The sequence below is a fragment of the Myxine glutinosa genome, chromosome 7 (genome assembly GCF_964187855.1).
Source record: "Myxine glutinosa chromosome 7, kmMyxGlut1.1, whole genome shotgun sequence".
Classification (NCBI taxonomy): Eukaryota; Metazoa; Chordata; class Myxini; order Myxiniformes; family Myxinidae; genus Myxine; species Myxine glutinosa.
Genome location: NC_136267.1, coordinates 169,828,117 through 169,843,275, shown reverse-complemented (window position 1 = coordinate 169,843,275; position 15,159 = coordinate 169,828,117). Strand labels below are relative to the sequence as shown.

The 15,159-nt window shown below is 45.8% G+C and overlaps 1 protein-coding gene across 1 annotated transcript in view; it reads left to right on the top strand.

Annotated features, from left to right (window-relative positions):
- ACAA1 (acetyl-CoA acyltransferase 1) overlaps positions 1-15,159 on the top strand; it is a 193,093-nt gene that overhangs the window by 101,535 nt on the left and 76,399 nt on the right. Inside the window, exon 5 of the mRNA XM_068123575.2 lies at positions 3,608-3,687. Coding sequence (XP_067979676.2) covers positions 3,608-3,687 — 80 coding nt within the window. The remainder of the gene's footprint in view (positions 1-3,607; positions 3,688-15,159) is intronic.

The following is a 15,159-nucleotide window of genomic DNA, read 5'->3' as shown; positions in this document are numbered from 1 at the left end:
ATATTTTTGATGTTCACAACCCATGACAAGTAACTTTGTGACATAATAGGGAGAATGGATGATACGGGTATATGGACCATAATGTTCAGTTATTGATGGTATTTTTGTTCAGAATGAACCCGTAAAGTGAGACGATGCGCTCTGCGGATGCCCTTGTAGTTTAGAATTAGATAATTTGGTAAAGGCACACAAAAAGAGAAACTAAACTAGAAGGGCACTCGATAGCGCGCAGACTTCCGCGAGGCTGAACAGTTTACATTTGATAATGATTGATAGGCCATAACTGCAGCCGGACCTTATCCAACTAAATAATCAACGATAATAAATTACAGTGCCATGGCCAAACAGTGGAACAAAAAAAACAATTAACCACCTTTCGAGGCCATTTTCCCCCGCAGAGCAGGGGTCGGCCTTTTTTGGGCACTGTGGTCCCCTTTTTGAAGCAATGTTTTATGGCCGGATGCCCTTCCTGCCGCCAACCCTGTTAGTCGCCTCTTGCGACACACAGGGAATTACCAGTGAACTGGTACTCAATTTGCCGACCTCGGAAGGATGACAGGCTGAGTCAACCCCCCTGGTGTTAATACAGCGATCGACCGGGATTCGAACCCAGGATCCGAGGATCCCAAGCTGGCACCCTAACTGCTAAGCCATGACAACTTTCAACATTGGCTTTCATGGCCAAACAGTGGGAAAAAATGAATCAAATTATCAAATTGGTTTTGAAGAATTAAAACGTCAAGAGATGGAAGGTGATTAAATACTGGTGAATAACTGCCACCACTTTGAGCTGTGGTTGCCAAAATGAACCCACTCCGAATGCTGGATGTGACTGCTCTCCTCTCGATAGCTCATTCTCGATTTCACGGCAGCAACTCTCCCACCGGTCAATCTTACCCCTGAACCCCGCTCAATCTTCCCTCTGAACCCCGCTCAATATTCCCTCTGAACCCCGCTCAATCTTCCCTCTGAACCCCGCTGAATCTTCCCTCTGAACCCCGCTCAATCTTCCCTCTGAACCCCGCTCAATATTCCCTCTGAACCCCGATCAATATTCCCTCTGAACCCTGCTCAATCTTCCCTTTGAACCCCGCTCAATCTTCCCTCTGAACCCCGCTCAATCTTCCCTCTGAACCCCGCTCAATCTTCCCTCTGAACCCCGCTCAATATTCCCTCTGAACCCCGCTCAATATTCCCTCTGAACCCCGATCAATATTCCCTCTGAACCCTGCTCAATCTTCCCTCTGAACCCCGCTCAATCTTCCCTCTGAACCCCGCTCAATCTTCCCTCTGAACCCCGCTCAATCTTCCCTCTGAACCCCGCTCAATCTTCCCTCTGAACCCCGCTCAATCTTCCCTCTGAACCCCGCTCAATATTCCCTCTGAACCCCGATCAATATTCCCTCTGAACCCCGCTCAATATTCCCTCTGAACCCCGCTCAATCTTCCCTCTGAACCCCGATCAATATTCCCTCTGAACCCCGCTCAATCTTCCCTCTGAACCCCGCTCAATCTTCCCTCTGAACCCCGCTCAATCTTCCCTCTGAACCCCGCTCAATATTCCCTCTGAACCCCGCTCAATATTCCCTCTGAACCCCGCTCAATATTCCCTCTGAACCCCGCTCAATCTTCCCTCTGAACCCCGATCAATATTCCCTCTGAACCCCGCTCAATATTCCCTCTGAACCCCGCTCAATCTTCCCTCTGAACCCCGCTCAATCTTCCCTCTGAACCCCGATCAATATTCCCTCTGAACCCCGCTCAATATTCCCTCTGAACCCCGCTCAATCTTCCCCCTGAACCCCGCTCAATCTTCCCTCTGAACCCCGCTCAATATTCCCTCTGAACCCCGCTCAATATTCCCTCTGAACCCCGCTCAATCTTCCCTCTGAACCCCGCTCAATCTTCCCTCTGAACCCCGATCAATATTCCCTCTGAACCCCGCTCAATATTCCCTCTGTACCCCGCTCAATATTCCCTCTGAACCCCGCTCAATCTTCCCCCTGAACCCCGCTCAATCTTCCCTCTGAACCCCGCTCAATATTCCCTCTGAACCCCGCTCAATATTCCCTCTGAACCCCGCTCAATCTTCCCTCTGAACCCCGATCAATATTCCCTCTGAACCCCGCTCAATCTTCCCTCTGAACCCCGCTCAATCTTCCCCCTGAACCCCGCTCAATCTTCCCTCTGAACCCCGCTCAATCTTCCCTCTGAACCCTGCGCAATCATCCCTCTGAACCCCGCTCAATCTTCCCTCTGAACCCCGCTCAATCCAAATTCTGAATCCCGCTCAATCTTCCCTCTGAACCCCACTCAATCTCAACCCTCTTCGCTCTCCCCGAATCAAAATCATAACTCTTTTTATTCCATCTGAACCTCTCAAAATCCTAACTCTCCTCTATCTCTGAATCTCTCAAAAGATAAACTGCCAATTGTCACCTGAGCATCTCCTCGTGCTTCAACCTCTTTGAACCAGCAAGTGAGCTCAAGCATCTGTGAGTTTAAACCAGTCATATGCACATCTACAGGTTCAGCACACCTGCATAATAAAAGTAGTACACACCATTTAACTAAATATAAAAGTGAAATCATCATTTTTGTAATTTATCAGAGTGGTACAAGAGGTTTAAGGAGACTGGAAATTGTCAGAAACAGAAAAGTACCGGTCGACCAAGAACAAGTGCAGCATATGTTGACTGAGTGCGTGAATCACTTCAACAAAGTCCCAGAAAATCAACCCGACGCACATTCAGAGAACTGGGACTACCAACCACCACTGTACACAGGAATATGCATAAAGGTCTGAAGCCCTATATCTACAAGGTGCAGATTCTGCAGGAACTCAAACCAAATGACGGACCCCAACGTAAGGTGTTTGCCTTGGAAATGCTCAGTCGCATAGAGGATGATGAAGATTACCTGAAAAAGGTCATGTTCACAGACAAAGCTTGCTTTCATGTATTGTGGAAGGTCAACCAGCACAATGTGAGGAACTGGGGCTCCGAAAATCCCACTTGGTCATTGAACACATACGCGCATTTTTCTCTGCGGAGGACACAGTGACCTCAACAATTTACATGAACATGTTGCAAGGATTTGCCATCCCACAGATTGAAGACCTTTAACCAGATATCATTTTTCAGCCGGGCGGCGCTCCCCCTCATTGGGCCTTAGTCGTCCGAGCCGTCCTGAATGAAAAATTTCCAGGTCGGTGGATTGGCCGAGACGGACCAACCGCCTGGCTCCCACGATCACCAGACATAACTCCCCTTGATTTTTTGCTGTGGGGGTTTGTCAAAGATGTTATCTGCATGCTATCATGCTGAGCCAAACATGGCAAGAACTCATCAAGCTGACAATCTTTCCCACATATATCCAAGTATCAAGTATCCCCTCTTGACTGTTTTTAATGTGGTAAACTATGTTGAGAATGACAAGAAGGACCAAACTGAGAATGACGTTCTTGAATTGTAGCTGAAAAAAATATATTACAGTTAAAGTGCATCCATTTCATTATTTTGTACAAATTTATTTATTTGGCTGTGCTGAAGTGGTTAATATTGATGTCATTTATATTAAAATCCTATTGCATCCCTTTCTTCCTCAGTGGGATTCCTGAATCAGTCCCCATCTACTGTGTGAATCGACAGTGTTCCTCTGGCCTCCAGGCGTGCATGAACATCGCAGGTATCACTGATTACTCAATGGAAAACTTGTATATTGCTGCGGTTTTGAGATTTGTACAGTAAAGTTCAATAAAGGTTAAAGGTTTGCCCCCCATAGATAGTCACACGAGCAACACGTAGCCTCATTTGTAGTATAGTTATGTCTTAGTATATGTGAGAGTAGGCCCCTTCCAGTGTTAATCCTGCGTTGTTGTAAAGACAGGAAGATAGGCCCTACTTCTACAAACCATTCCACCTCTACAGGCTCGATCCAGTTTGTGAAGCATTGGTTGCTCACGAGTCGAGTTAACACGAGGTAGGCCTCGGAGGTGGAGGAGGGTTGAGCTCGGCGCGGTGGCAGTGGGGACGGTAAGCATGAGTCACCAATCAGGGCTCAAAGCGTGTGGCTGCAGCACTGCGTCACAGGGCGTGGTTGGGACATTCGATCGAGCTAAGGGCGTGGCAATAAAACCCTGCGCGCGAAGCCCCCACCTCAGTCCAGTTATGGGAGAGGCGCTCGTCAAGTTATGAGAAGGGAGAGGCAGGCGCTCATCAAGTTGAGTCGAGGAGTTCGGAGAAAGGAGATGTGCTTGAAGGGAATCATTCGCGCTGTATGAACTTGGTGACGAGGAATATGTGTGCGCAGCCAGGGCGGTTATAACTTGCGCGGTTCAGCGAAAGCGAGTGAACGAGGCTGAATAATCGCCAGCCGTGCAAAGTCCGCCCTCTACCGTTCGCCCCGAGATTATTGCCGCTTTGTTCGAGCAACACGATACGGGTTCCTGCCTTCGCCTACCCCCATCTTCGCGGGACGTGCCGGGGACCGTGGAGAGTGAGACGGAGCCGATCCTGGACGACCACCGCGGCGCTGGAGAACATCACCCTGCCCATCAGCAATCCCCATGTGAGTGTGAGTGAGACGGGCCCGTTTGTCCTGTGGTATTAAGAATAAGTCTGTCTAAGGATTTCCCTGTGTCTCTTCGTCCTGAGCTGTAAATACGTGCAATAATAATTAAATCTATTTGTTCTTCCTTTTCTTCTTATTCGATCGTCTTTGTGATTTCTCCATTGACTAAGCGTGGCACGAATAAGATCGCTTGAATCGGGTTCCATTATCTATAACGGTGCAGATCACCATCACACGTGGTTCATGCGAGGCTTATTTCCTCGCTTCCAGGGCAGCGCTAGTACTTAGGTACGAGCGAATTTGGTCCCGAAACCCTATTTGGCGCTGTCCGGAAGGGACGTAATAGGTCTCGGGTCACGCCAGGTCAGTAAAGACAAGGGGATTAATCCCCCCTTGATAAGGGGAGAAGGCCGGCGGCAGATCCGCAACAATATTTATCCATCAATCGAATGCACATTTGACAGATTTGGTCTTTTATTTGGTCGACAGGTTGTATCATAACTGAAACATGGCTTGTTCATAACACACCGACCGAGTGTTCTTATAGATTTGGACTTGGAATATGATCAGTGTACTGCATTTAATTATCCATTTTCCAAGGCAATGCTCAAAACAGCTGTTCATCACCATCTCTTATCTTCCCCCATCCAAAACCTTGATCTCTTCTAACACCGTTAATTCACCCCAGATCTACTTTTTTTGAGATCCCGACTTCTTTCTTTCCTTGAAGTCCTAGCAGTGTCCATGTGTTTTATACCTCTCCCACCCCCCCCCCCCCCTTTCCCATGCCTCCTCCCCCCCAAGCCCTCTCCCTCCCACAGATCTCCTGATGTCCCTGCTCTTCATCTTGTTCTCCCGCTCCCTTTACCATATGTTTTATGTGTCAGTTAGTCTTTTTTGTGATCAATGTTAGCTCTTACACGAGCCTCGATGTTGTATACAAAAAAAAATTTAAAAAAATGAAATAGAGCAAAAGTGACAAAAGTGGCATGTTGTAATATTGTAGTTGGACTTTAATCCATGTGGAAGGATCGTGAAAGTCCGGGAAATTTCCTGATATTCAATGATCTCACTATATCGAGGAATTAATCTATTAATTAAACTTCTAGTGAAAGAACCATATAATAATTGATGATGATGGTGTGAGTCGTTGCTTTCGACGGATCTCTGCTCTTCATTGGCGTGCTCACGAAGCATCGTGCGTTGAGCGATGGTTGTACCCTCCAATGCAGGACCCACAGGGTCGACCACAAACATCGCAGGTATAGACCGGTCCTTGCGGAGATGGGCGGTAGCAGGTTTGTCTTTCTTACCTCCACTGTCTCTTAATAGCAAGTCTCCCACATTCAAAGTGATCCAGGCCTTTGCAGTAAATGTTACACCAAGCTGACCTGTTTGTGGCCTGACAATCCTAGGTGACACCTGGAATGGCACAATATTTGAGTGTCAATCTTCATGTCAATCTTCCAAAGGAATGGCACAATCAAGGCGACATGTCAATCTTCCAAAGGACACACATGCTTTACCAAGTATCGATGTTAATTCGTCGTCAATCATTGCACCTTGAGAGAGGACACCTCCCAGGTGTCAGAACTTATTTACAACTGTGTTTGGCGTCTTCGATGGTAATGGATGGGACGGTATACGCACCTTCTGGTCTCGGCTGAAGCGTAGCCTCGGTCTTCTTGGGGCTAATTGTAAGACCATAGCGATGAGCAGATTGCGCAAAGGAGGTGACAATAAATTGCATATCTTTAAGATAATGACTGAAGAGCGTGCAGTCATCGGCGAAAAGTAGATCACGGAGCAGCATTTCCATGATTCTGGACTTGGCCTTCAGATGCTGCAAAGTAAAGACACTAGTCTCGGTGCGAAACCGGATCATCACTCCCCAGGTGAAACCTTTAAAGGCATCATGACGCATCGAGGAAAACACAATGCTAAACAAGAAGAAAAATACATAAAATGTCATAGCCCCCATGGTTTTAGTAATTTTGCTGTACGGAGTGAAAGGCCGTCAGTCGACCATCTTTGGTCCGATTTAAAAAAACAAAATCTTCTGCATATGTATACTCTCATGTATTGTCTTTGTGCCAAGGTTGAACAAAATCGGTCCATGTATGTCGAGACATGGTTGAGAACGTGTCCAACATTGGGTTTCTTTACAACAAAAATGGCCGCCAGCTGGCTATCCTTTATCCCATCGCAAAACAAAATGATGTGCATATGTATACCATCATGTACTGTCTTTGTGCCAAATATGGACAAAATCGGTCCATACATATCCGAGATATGGTTCCGGACGGATGGGCGGACGGACAGACGAGTGATCCCATCCATAATAATAGAGGAACGAGGACCGAGCCTTTCTTTGTACTGTTAGTAACAGGAAATGACTTAGAGGTGCATCCACTGTCCCTCACATGAGCAACCATGCCATCGTGGAAGGATCTGATGAAGTTGACCAACTTAGCGGGACAGCCGACTTTGTTCCGTAGCTTCCACAGGCCTTCTCTACTGACCAGATCAAACGCCTTCGGAAGGTCGACGAAGACCATGCATAGATCGCGATGTTGTTCTCTGCTCTTTTCCTGAAGTTAACAAGCACAGAACATCATATCAGTCATGCCACGCCCAGCATTAAAGCCGCATTAGCTTTCTGGGGTGATGCTGTTGACAATTGTTGGTGACATGTGATCAAGAATGATGCAGGCAAGTATTTTCCCAGCAATATATAGTAGAGCCACACACAGTAGTTGTCGCTACACGACCTATTATCACCTTTGGATTTGTACAGGGGAACAATCTTGGCATTTTTGAAGACCTGGGGTACTGACCCCTCACTCCAGATGGTAGTGTAGTAAAGTTGGTTTTGTCGGGTGAGGATGTTGGCACCACCAAACTTGAAAACCTCGCAGGGGATACAATCGTCACCAGAGACCTTTCCATATGACATCTCTTTGATATCTGTGGTGGTCTCTGTTTTAGTCGGAAGGTGGGCAAGGTCTTCTAATATAGGTCACTGGAGAAGAGAGTCAAAAGAGAGGCTGAAGGCGAGAATTTTTTTGATCTTTCTCTTAGTGTGTTGTTGTATATTAATTAGCAAATCAGAATCTAAAATGGCTGTGATGAAAATCCCATTAACACCCCCTCCTCCACCCTCTTTCCCTGGCATCTATAGCTAGGCTGATATCTATGCACTGCCTAATTATTTTTTTCCCATTAACAACTTCTGCGACTTCTGCGACTCATTGGGACTAAAACAATCTGTCAATTTCCCAACCCAGATATCAGTCAACGGTACATCATCTCTTCTGGATTTGGTTATGACTAACTTCCCTGAAAATGTCTGCTGCTGTTCTTCTGCCCCCAATTGGTTCATCTTTGCATTCATTGTTCATTCATTCATTCATTGGTTCATTTGTTCATTCATTTGTTCATTTGCTTGTTAAAGTGGACATCTCTGGCCATTCTCAGAGAGCTTCCTCAGCGTTGACTAGTCTGGCATTTCACTAACGTCAAACGGCTACACGGCTGACTCCGCACGTGAAAAATCCGAATGCCTAAACTCTGTGTTTGCCTCAAAACCTTGTGTCCCAAACCCGTTTCTCTCTGCACCCACCATACCGAGTCGAAACCAGCAGCTCCTGGACTCTGTGTCCTTCTCTCCTGACAAGGTGGGGAAGTTTCTGTGATTCTGCAACTCGACTCTGATTCTGCAACTGGACCAAACGGCATCAGCGCACGGGTCCTAAAATCCTGCTCTGACGCTCTATCTCACCCTCTCTCTGTTCTCTTCACCCTCTCTTTTGCTCAAGGTCATTTATAATCTGCCTGGAAGTCATCCAACATTACCACTTTACAAAAAGGTGCAAAAACAGATCCTTGCAACGACAGACCAATCAGCCTGCTCCCAATCATCAGCAAGGTAGTGGAACCCGTCATCGCTTCTGAAATCAAATCCTTCCTCGTCTCCAATGGTTTGATCTCGGATCATCAATTTGGATTCAGACCAGGTCATTCTACTCTGGACATGCTGCTTCTGCTGTTTCAACAATGGATGGAGGTCCTCAATGCCAAACAGGAAATTAGAGTTGTCTCCCTTGACATATCACGTGCCTTCGATACAGTCTGGCACCCAGCTCTGCTCACCAAACTCTCCTCTTATGGTATCCATGGAAACCTGCATGCTTGGCTCGTGAACTTCTCCTGTCATAGTCAACGTGTGCCTCTCAATGGAATTCTCCCATCTCCCCTTCCTGTCCAGGCTAGAGTTACTCAAGGCAGTGTTCTAGGTCCTGTGCTTTTTATGGTCTTCATTAATGATCTCTCCGACTCTCTGGAAAATCCTCTCTATCTCTTTGCTGATGACTCCACTCTCTGCCGCTCCATATCTCAACCCTCAGATCAGCAGGCAGCAGCCTCTTCACTCTCTGCAGACTTGGATAACATCACAAAATGGTCAAACAAGTGGAACATGTATTTCAATCCTGACAAATCCCACACTCTTACTATGTCTCTCCGAAAAGACTGTCTGGAAAACCCTCCCATCCACTTTCTCAACAATCCTCTCCAAGAAGTTCTGTCACTCAAGCTTTTGGGTCTCACTATCTGCCATGATGTTTCCTTGGAAAGCCACATTTCCAAGCTGGCCTGCAAAGCCAGTCGCCGACTGGGCATCCTCTGTCATGTGAAGTCCTTCCTTGGCACACCTGAGCTCCTCACCACATACAAAGCTTTCATCCGCAGCTTGATGGAATACTGCTCTCTCCTCTGGGCTGGTGCTCCTGCCTCACAACTAGCTCGTCTTCACGCTGTAGAAACCAAAGCGTTCAGAATCATTGGTATCTCCAGCGATGAAGCTGATTCTGAGGGCCTTTCTCTCTCTCACCGCAGACAGGTTTGTGGTCTTTCTGTCTTCTACCGACTTCTCTCCAGTCTTGCTCCCCCAGCTCTGTCTGTGCTCTGTCCCCCAAATTTTCCTGCAGCACGCACAAGATCTGCCAGCATCCCTCTTATGGTTAAACTGCCAAAATCAAAACTCACTACTCACCTTCACTCTTTCAATCCTCTTTTCTCCCACCTCTGGAACAAACTCCCACACTCTCTTCAATCCAACTCCTCCCTCCAGGTCTTCAAAACAGCTGTTCACCACCCTCTCATATATTGCCCCATCCAGAACATTGATCATTTTTACCACCTTTTTCAAATTCCGTTTTCTTTTCCTGAAAGTCCTTATAGTGTCCATCTTGTTTATCCCGTGTACCCCGCCCCATCCTTCTCTCTTCCATAGATCTCCCCATGTCGCTGTTCTCCACTGTTGTTGTGCTTCCCTCTCTCTCCCTCTTTTCTCCTACTCCCCTTATTTGTATGTTATATGTGTTAGCTCTTATACGAGCCTCGACGAAGTGGACCAAAAAAAATCGCTGCCAAAGACGCTTCTACGTAGTATTGTCTCAGGGGGTTGAATACTTGTGTAAATTGGATATTTATGTGTTTAATTTTTTGATTAGTTTGTAAAAATTTCCAAAAAGAATTCCACTTTGACATTATGGGTTATTATGTGTAGATCAGTGTCAAAAGAAATCTCAATTTCATCCATTTTCAATTCAGGCTGCAACACAATAAAATGTGAAAAAGTCAAGGGGTATGAATACTTTCTGAACGCACTGTGTGTGTATGTATGTCTGATATATATATATATATATATAGTGTGTGTGTGCGTATCAATGGAATAAAGTTGTTGCAATGTTGGTGAGGCAGCAATGCTTTCTCGGTGGAGCAGTGAGTGAGCTTACTGCATTGGTAGGTCGGGTAGGGTACTTTGGTAGGGTACTGAAAGGTTGTCGTTTTCAATCCAGGTGAAGGCCACAGTCGTAAGGATTGGATTCTAAATCTCTGGAACCGGAGCTATTCACAGGAGAATTGTGGTGTCGTTGTTGGAATGTCGATGAAAAACCCAACTGGCTTATTAATAACCTTCAGTAAAGAAAGTAATCTTCCTGTCCCACCTTTTCTGGTCTATGCACGTAACACCAATCCACACAGTGGTTGATCCTTAATGCCCTCATGGCCACTTGGGATGTGCACCTAAATGCTACCTCTGAAAAGGTAGCATGAGCAAAAATTCTGTTAACAAAAAGAAAATCCGCAAAATTAATCGAGAAGCTCCAACAAATGGTTTGAAGGAAGTGCACTGATATTTTCCTTCAGACATTACGATGCGAGGGGGAGGAGGATGAGGAGGAGGAGGAGGAGGAATTGCATATTCATAACCTTAGAGGATGCTACCATAATCACTTGACTTACATCACACTTACTTGGTGTGTAAGAGAGATTGATTGCTTGTTTTTTTTTGTGTGTGTGTTTGGTATGTAGAACGAAATGTAGAACATGGCACTTTATATTATGGAGCTTCCTAACAGGTGCTTGTGATCCTCCAACCTACTTTTCTCTGCCCGTCCTTTCACGTGACCTTCATTTGATTTACGTGTTCCTCCGGGGGAATTACCGTTTATGGCAAAGTAGTTTCGGCCATTGATTGTTGAAATAGAAATCTACCTTGAAAATTTATGCTGACAAATATCCTCATTTCAGAATTGAAATTTGTCTTGTTTTCATCTCGATTTGTCGTATAATGTTTTTTTTCTTCATCCGATTGGCTTATAATGCCGCGAGCTATTAAGGTTCTGTGCAGTATAACATGATAGATGGTCATTTTGTTCCTCCCAAAATCGGTTGTGTAATGGCTGCCAATTCGAGTGCACTATACTTGGCTGATGTTTTACGGTCCACTGACTTTCCATGCTGATGTTTTTGAGAGTTCAGCACTTAACACAGTTTCTCAGACACTATTGTGCTGAAATAATTGGATATGCTGAGAGAAGAACCTGTTGTTGGACTGTTTCGTTGGGATGATTTGGCTCATTTATGTTGCAGGATGATGCTTGTCGTTGTCGCAATCTGATTGAACATTCACGGTTTGAGGTATAATTGCTGCAAATTTCCTTGCAAGCACGCATCTCACAACCGGTATCATAAACGACGACAGTATCACGATGCAGATTTTGGCTCATGGCAACCAAGCACATGGTTACCTAGCAACAGGGAATTTCCATTGTCCTGTCAACCTGTTTGTGTGTCCCTAACAACCGGCAGTGTACCTTATAGTTACACCATTACCCCAGACGTGGTGAATGTTTAATGTTTCTGTGGACTACGTGTAATCGATAAAATGTACCACACTCTTGATTGGTACCGAAGCAGTTCCCTTGGCAAAGGTTATGCATGGTGATTTTCCATTGTTTCCTTACCGACAGTCCGGAAGTGTAGGAATTTTCAAAATTTCTTCAGGGTTCCGGCAAAATAACTCACCTGCTCTTTCTTAAAGGAAAAAGGAACCGCCTTTAGAGGCCATTTTTCCCCGCAGAGCAGGGGTTGGCCTTCTTTGGGCACCTTGGTCCCCTTTTTGAAGCAATGTTTTATGGCCGGATGCTCTTCCTGCCGCCAACCCTGTTATTCGACTCTTGGGACACACAGGGAATTACCAGTGAACCGGTACTCAATTTGCCGACCTCGGAAGGATGACCAGCTGAGTCAACCCCCCTGGCGTTAATTCAGCGATGACCGGGATTCGAACCCTGGACCCTAGGATCCCAGGCCGGCACCCTAACCGCTAAGCCAACACCAGGCTTTCTTCCTGAAAGACACAGTGCAATATTTAACGTCAAACAACGACCACTGCTGCCAGACGGGTCTTCTGTGCAAACGTCCTTCCAAGGGACGGAGCAACGGTGTGACATTTTCCAGCTTCATTTTCCAACATTTTCCAGCATTCCAGCATTTTCCAGGTCTGGATTCAAACCGATGCTCAATTGGTCAGAGGTGAGTGTGCATACCTCTAGGCTTTCCTGCCACCCTGGCCTATGCCAGTATATCCACTAAAGATCTTCAAATGTTGATAAAGACACTCGTTCAATCCATCGAGTTTTTATTGCCACTGACGAAAACAACGTGGATTTTTCTTTCAACAATTTATTAGCGAAACCAAACATAAATCAAGGAAATCTTTCCAGTGATTAAAGAATAGGCAAACATGAAGAACAAGAAAATGGTTGTGTCAAACAACCACGCTTTAAGGCAATAGGTTGGTGCTCGACTCTTCTCTTATGCTGCGCAAAGGTGTGGGGAGGAATGGGGGCAGGAGAAGATGCATGGGGTGGAGAAGAATGTACAGAAGAAATTTCCAAGGAGGGAAAACTAGAAATTTGAAAGCAAGAGGGATTTCGGTGGGATGGGGGGGGGGGGGGGGGTCTGGGTTAACTATTGTAATAGAAATATCATTCTTTTGTATTGGGGAAGATCTAGGATGGTGGTCCACAGCTGTCTTGAAGACCTGGAAGGAGGAATGAGATTGAAGAGGATGTGTAAGTTTGTTCCACAGCTTGGAAGAGAGGAATAAATGAGTGGAGCTTAGCGGTGATTCTGGATTGAGGTAGTTTCACCAGAAGGAAGTTGATGGTGGACCATGTGTGCCCTTTATAAACCTGGAGGGCCAAGCATGGAAAGAGCAGAGAGTGCAAGTCAAGTTAAGGGGTTAAATCTGTGTTTATTAGCGGCTTAGGTTGGTCACAAATAAACAATCAGCAGAATGTTGTCCTGATGAGCCCATAACAAGGGCGAAATCTAGATCGACATCTCTGCCTTTGTCCATTTGTGACCATGGAGCTTGAATCTCAGTCTGCAAGGGCTTGAGTGCCACACGGATGCCTCCGAGTTTGGAGGTGATGTGTTGGTATAACTTATGCGCATGACGTCAACGTCATGTTCTACCCCCATTTTGACCCAGATCCACTTTTTTGAAATAACGACTTCTTTCCTGGAAGTCCTAGCAGTGCCCATGTGTTTTATACCTCACCCACCTCCCCCCTCCCCCCCCCCCCCACCTCCCATGCCTCCTCCCCCCAAGCCCTCTCCCTCCCACAGATCTCCTGATGTCCCTGTTCTCTACTGTTGTACTTTTGTGCTTCCCTCTCTCTCTCCCCCATCTTGTCTCCCACTCTCTTTATTACATGTTTTTATGTGTCCGTTTGTCTTTTTGTGATTAATGTTCGCTCTTTCACGAGCCTCGATCTTGTATACAAAAAAATAGAAATAAAATGTCATAGCGTCAGTGCGTTTCTTTGGCTCAATTTAATATTCCTGACTGCAAACCTCCTAACTGGTGATGAGCAGGGCAGACACAATGTGCACATGTGGCAGGCGACACTTGTTGCTAGCAGGTTGTGCAGCAATTGCTGGGGTGAGACTCTGTGTCTTGCTTCCTCTTCAAGTTCAGAATCTTCAGAATCATTGGAATCTCCCGCGATGACGCTATCTCCGAGGGCCTTTCACTTAATCACCGCAGGCAGGTTGGTGGTCTTTCCGTCTTCTACCGACTCCTCTCCGGCCTTGCTCCCCCAGCTCTCTCTGGGCTCTGTCCCCCAAACATTCCTGCAGGTCGCACAAGATCTGCCTGCAACTCTCTTATGGTTAAACTGCCAAAATCAAGACTCTCTATTCACCTTCACTCCTTCATTCCTCTTTTCTCCTGCCTCTGGAACAAACTCCCTCACTCTCTTCAATCCCACTCCTCCCTACTCCAGGTCTTTAAAACCTCCTGGTCTTAAAACCTCCAGGGACCTCCAGGTCTTTAAAACGGCTGTTCACCACCATCTCTTATCTTCCCCAATCCAAAACCCTGATCTTTTCTACCCCCGCTAATTTCACCCCAAATCCACTTTTTTGAGGTGACTTTTGACTTCTTTCCTGGAAGTCCTTGGTGTCCTTGCGTTTTATACCTATCCTGCCTCCCCCCAGGCCCTCTCCCTCCAAAAACATCTCCCGATGTCCCTGCTCTCAAATGTTGTGTTTGTGTGCTTCCTCCCCTTCTCTCCCCATCTTGTCGACCGCTCCCCTTTTTATATACTTTGTTTGCTTGTTTGTTTGATAAATGTTAGCTCTTTCACGAGCCTCGACTCTGTATACAAAAAAAAAATAAAAAAAAATAAAAGAGGGGGTTCAATATATATATATATATACGAGCTTGGCTCAGCTCGGCTCGCTATGCTCTCCTCACCACGCGTCGATACAGACGAAAGGGCTTGTTTTAGCTGAGGATGACTCTACCTGAGTTGCTGTGTTGTCATGATATTCACCAATCATAATACAAACAATTATTTTGAACACATTTATTTGTAGTTTTTGTGATATTACATTTTTATTAGCCATTTTGGTTGAAGATTTAGGTTGGAAAAAAAAAAGAAAAAAAAAAGGAGAACCCCTCAGCACATACATATGGGAGAGGTAGGTGCGGACTGGAAGTTTGGGACGATTACACCTCATCATCAGGTAATTAAAAACACCTAATCACCACGTCATTAAAAACACCTCATCACCACGTAATTAAAAACACCTCATCACTACGTAATTAAAAACACCTCATTACTACGTAATTAAAAACACCTCTTCACCACGTAAATAAAAACACCTTATCACCATGTAATTAAAAACACCTCTTCACCACGTAATTAAAAACACCTCATCACC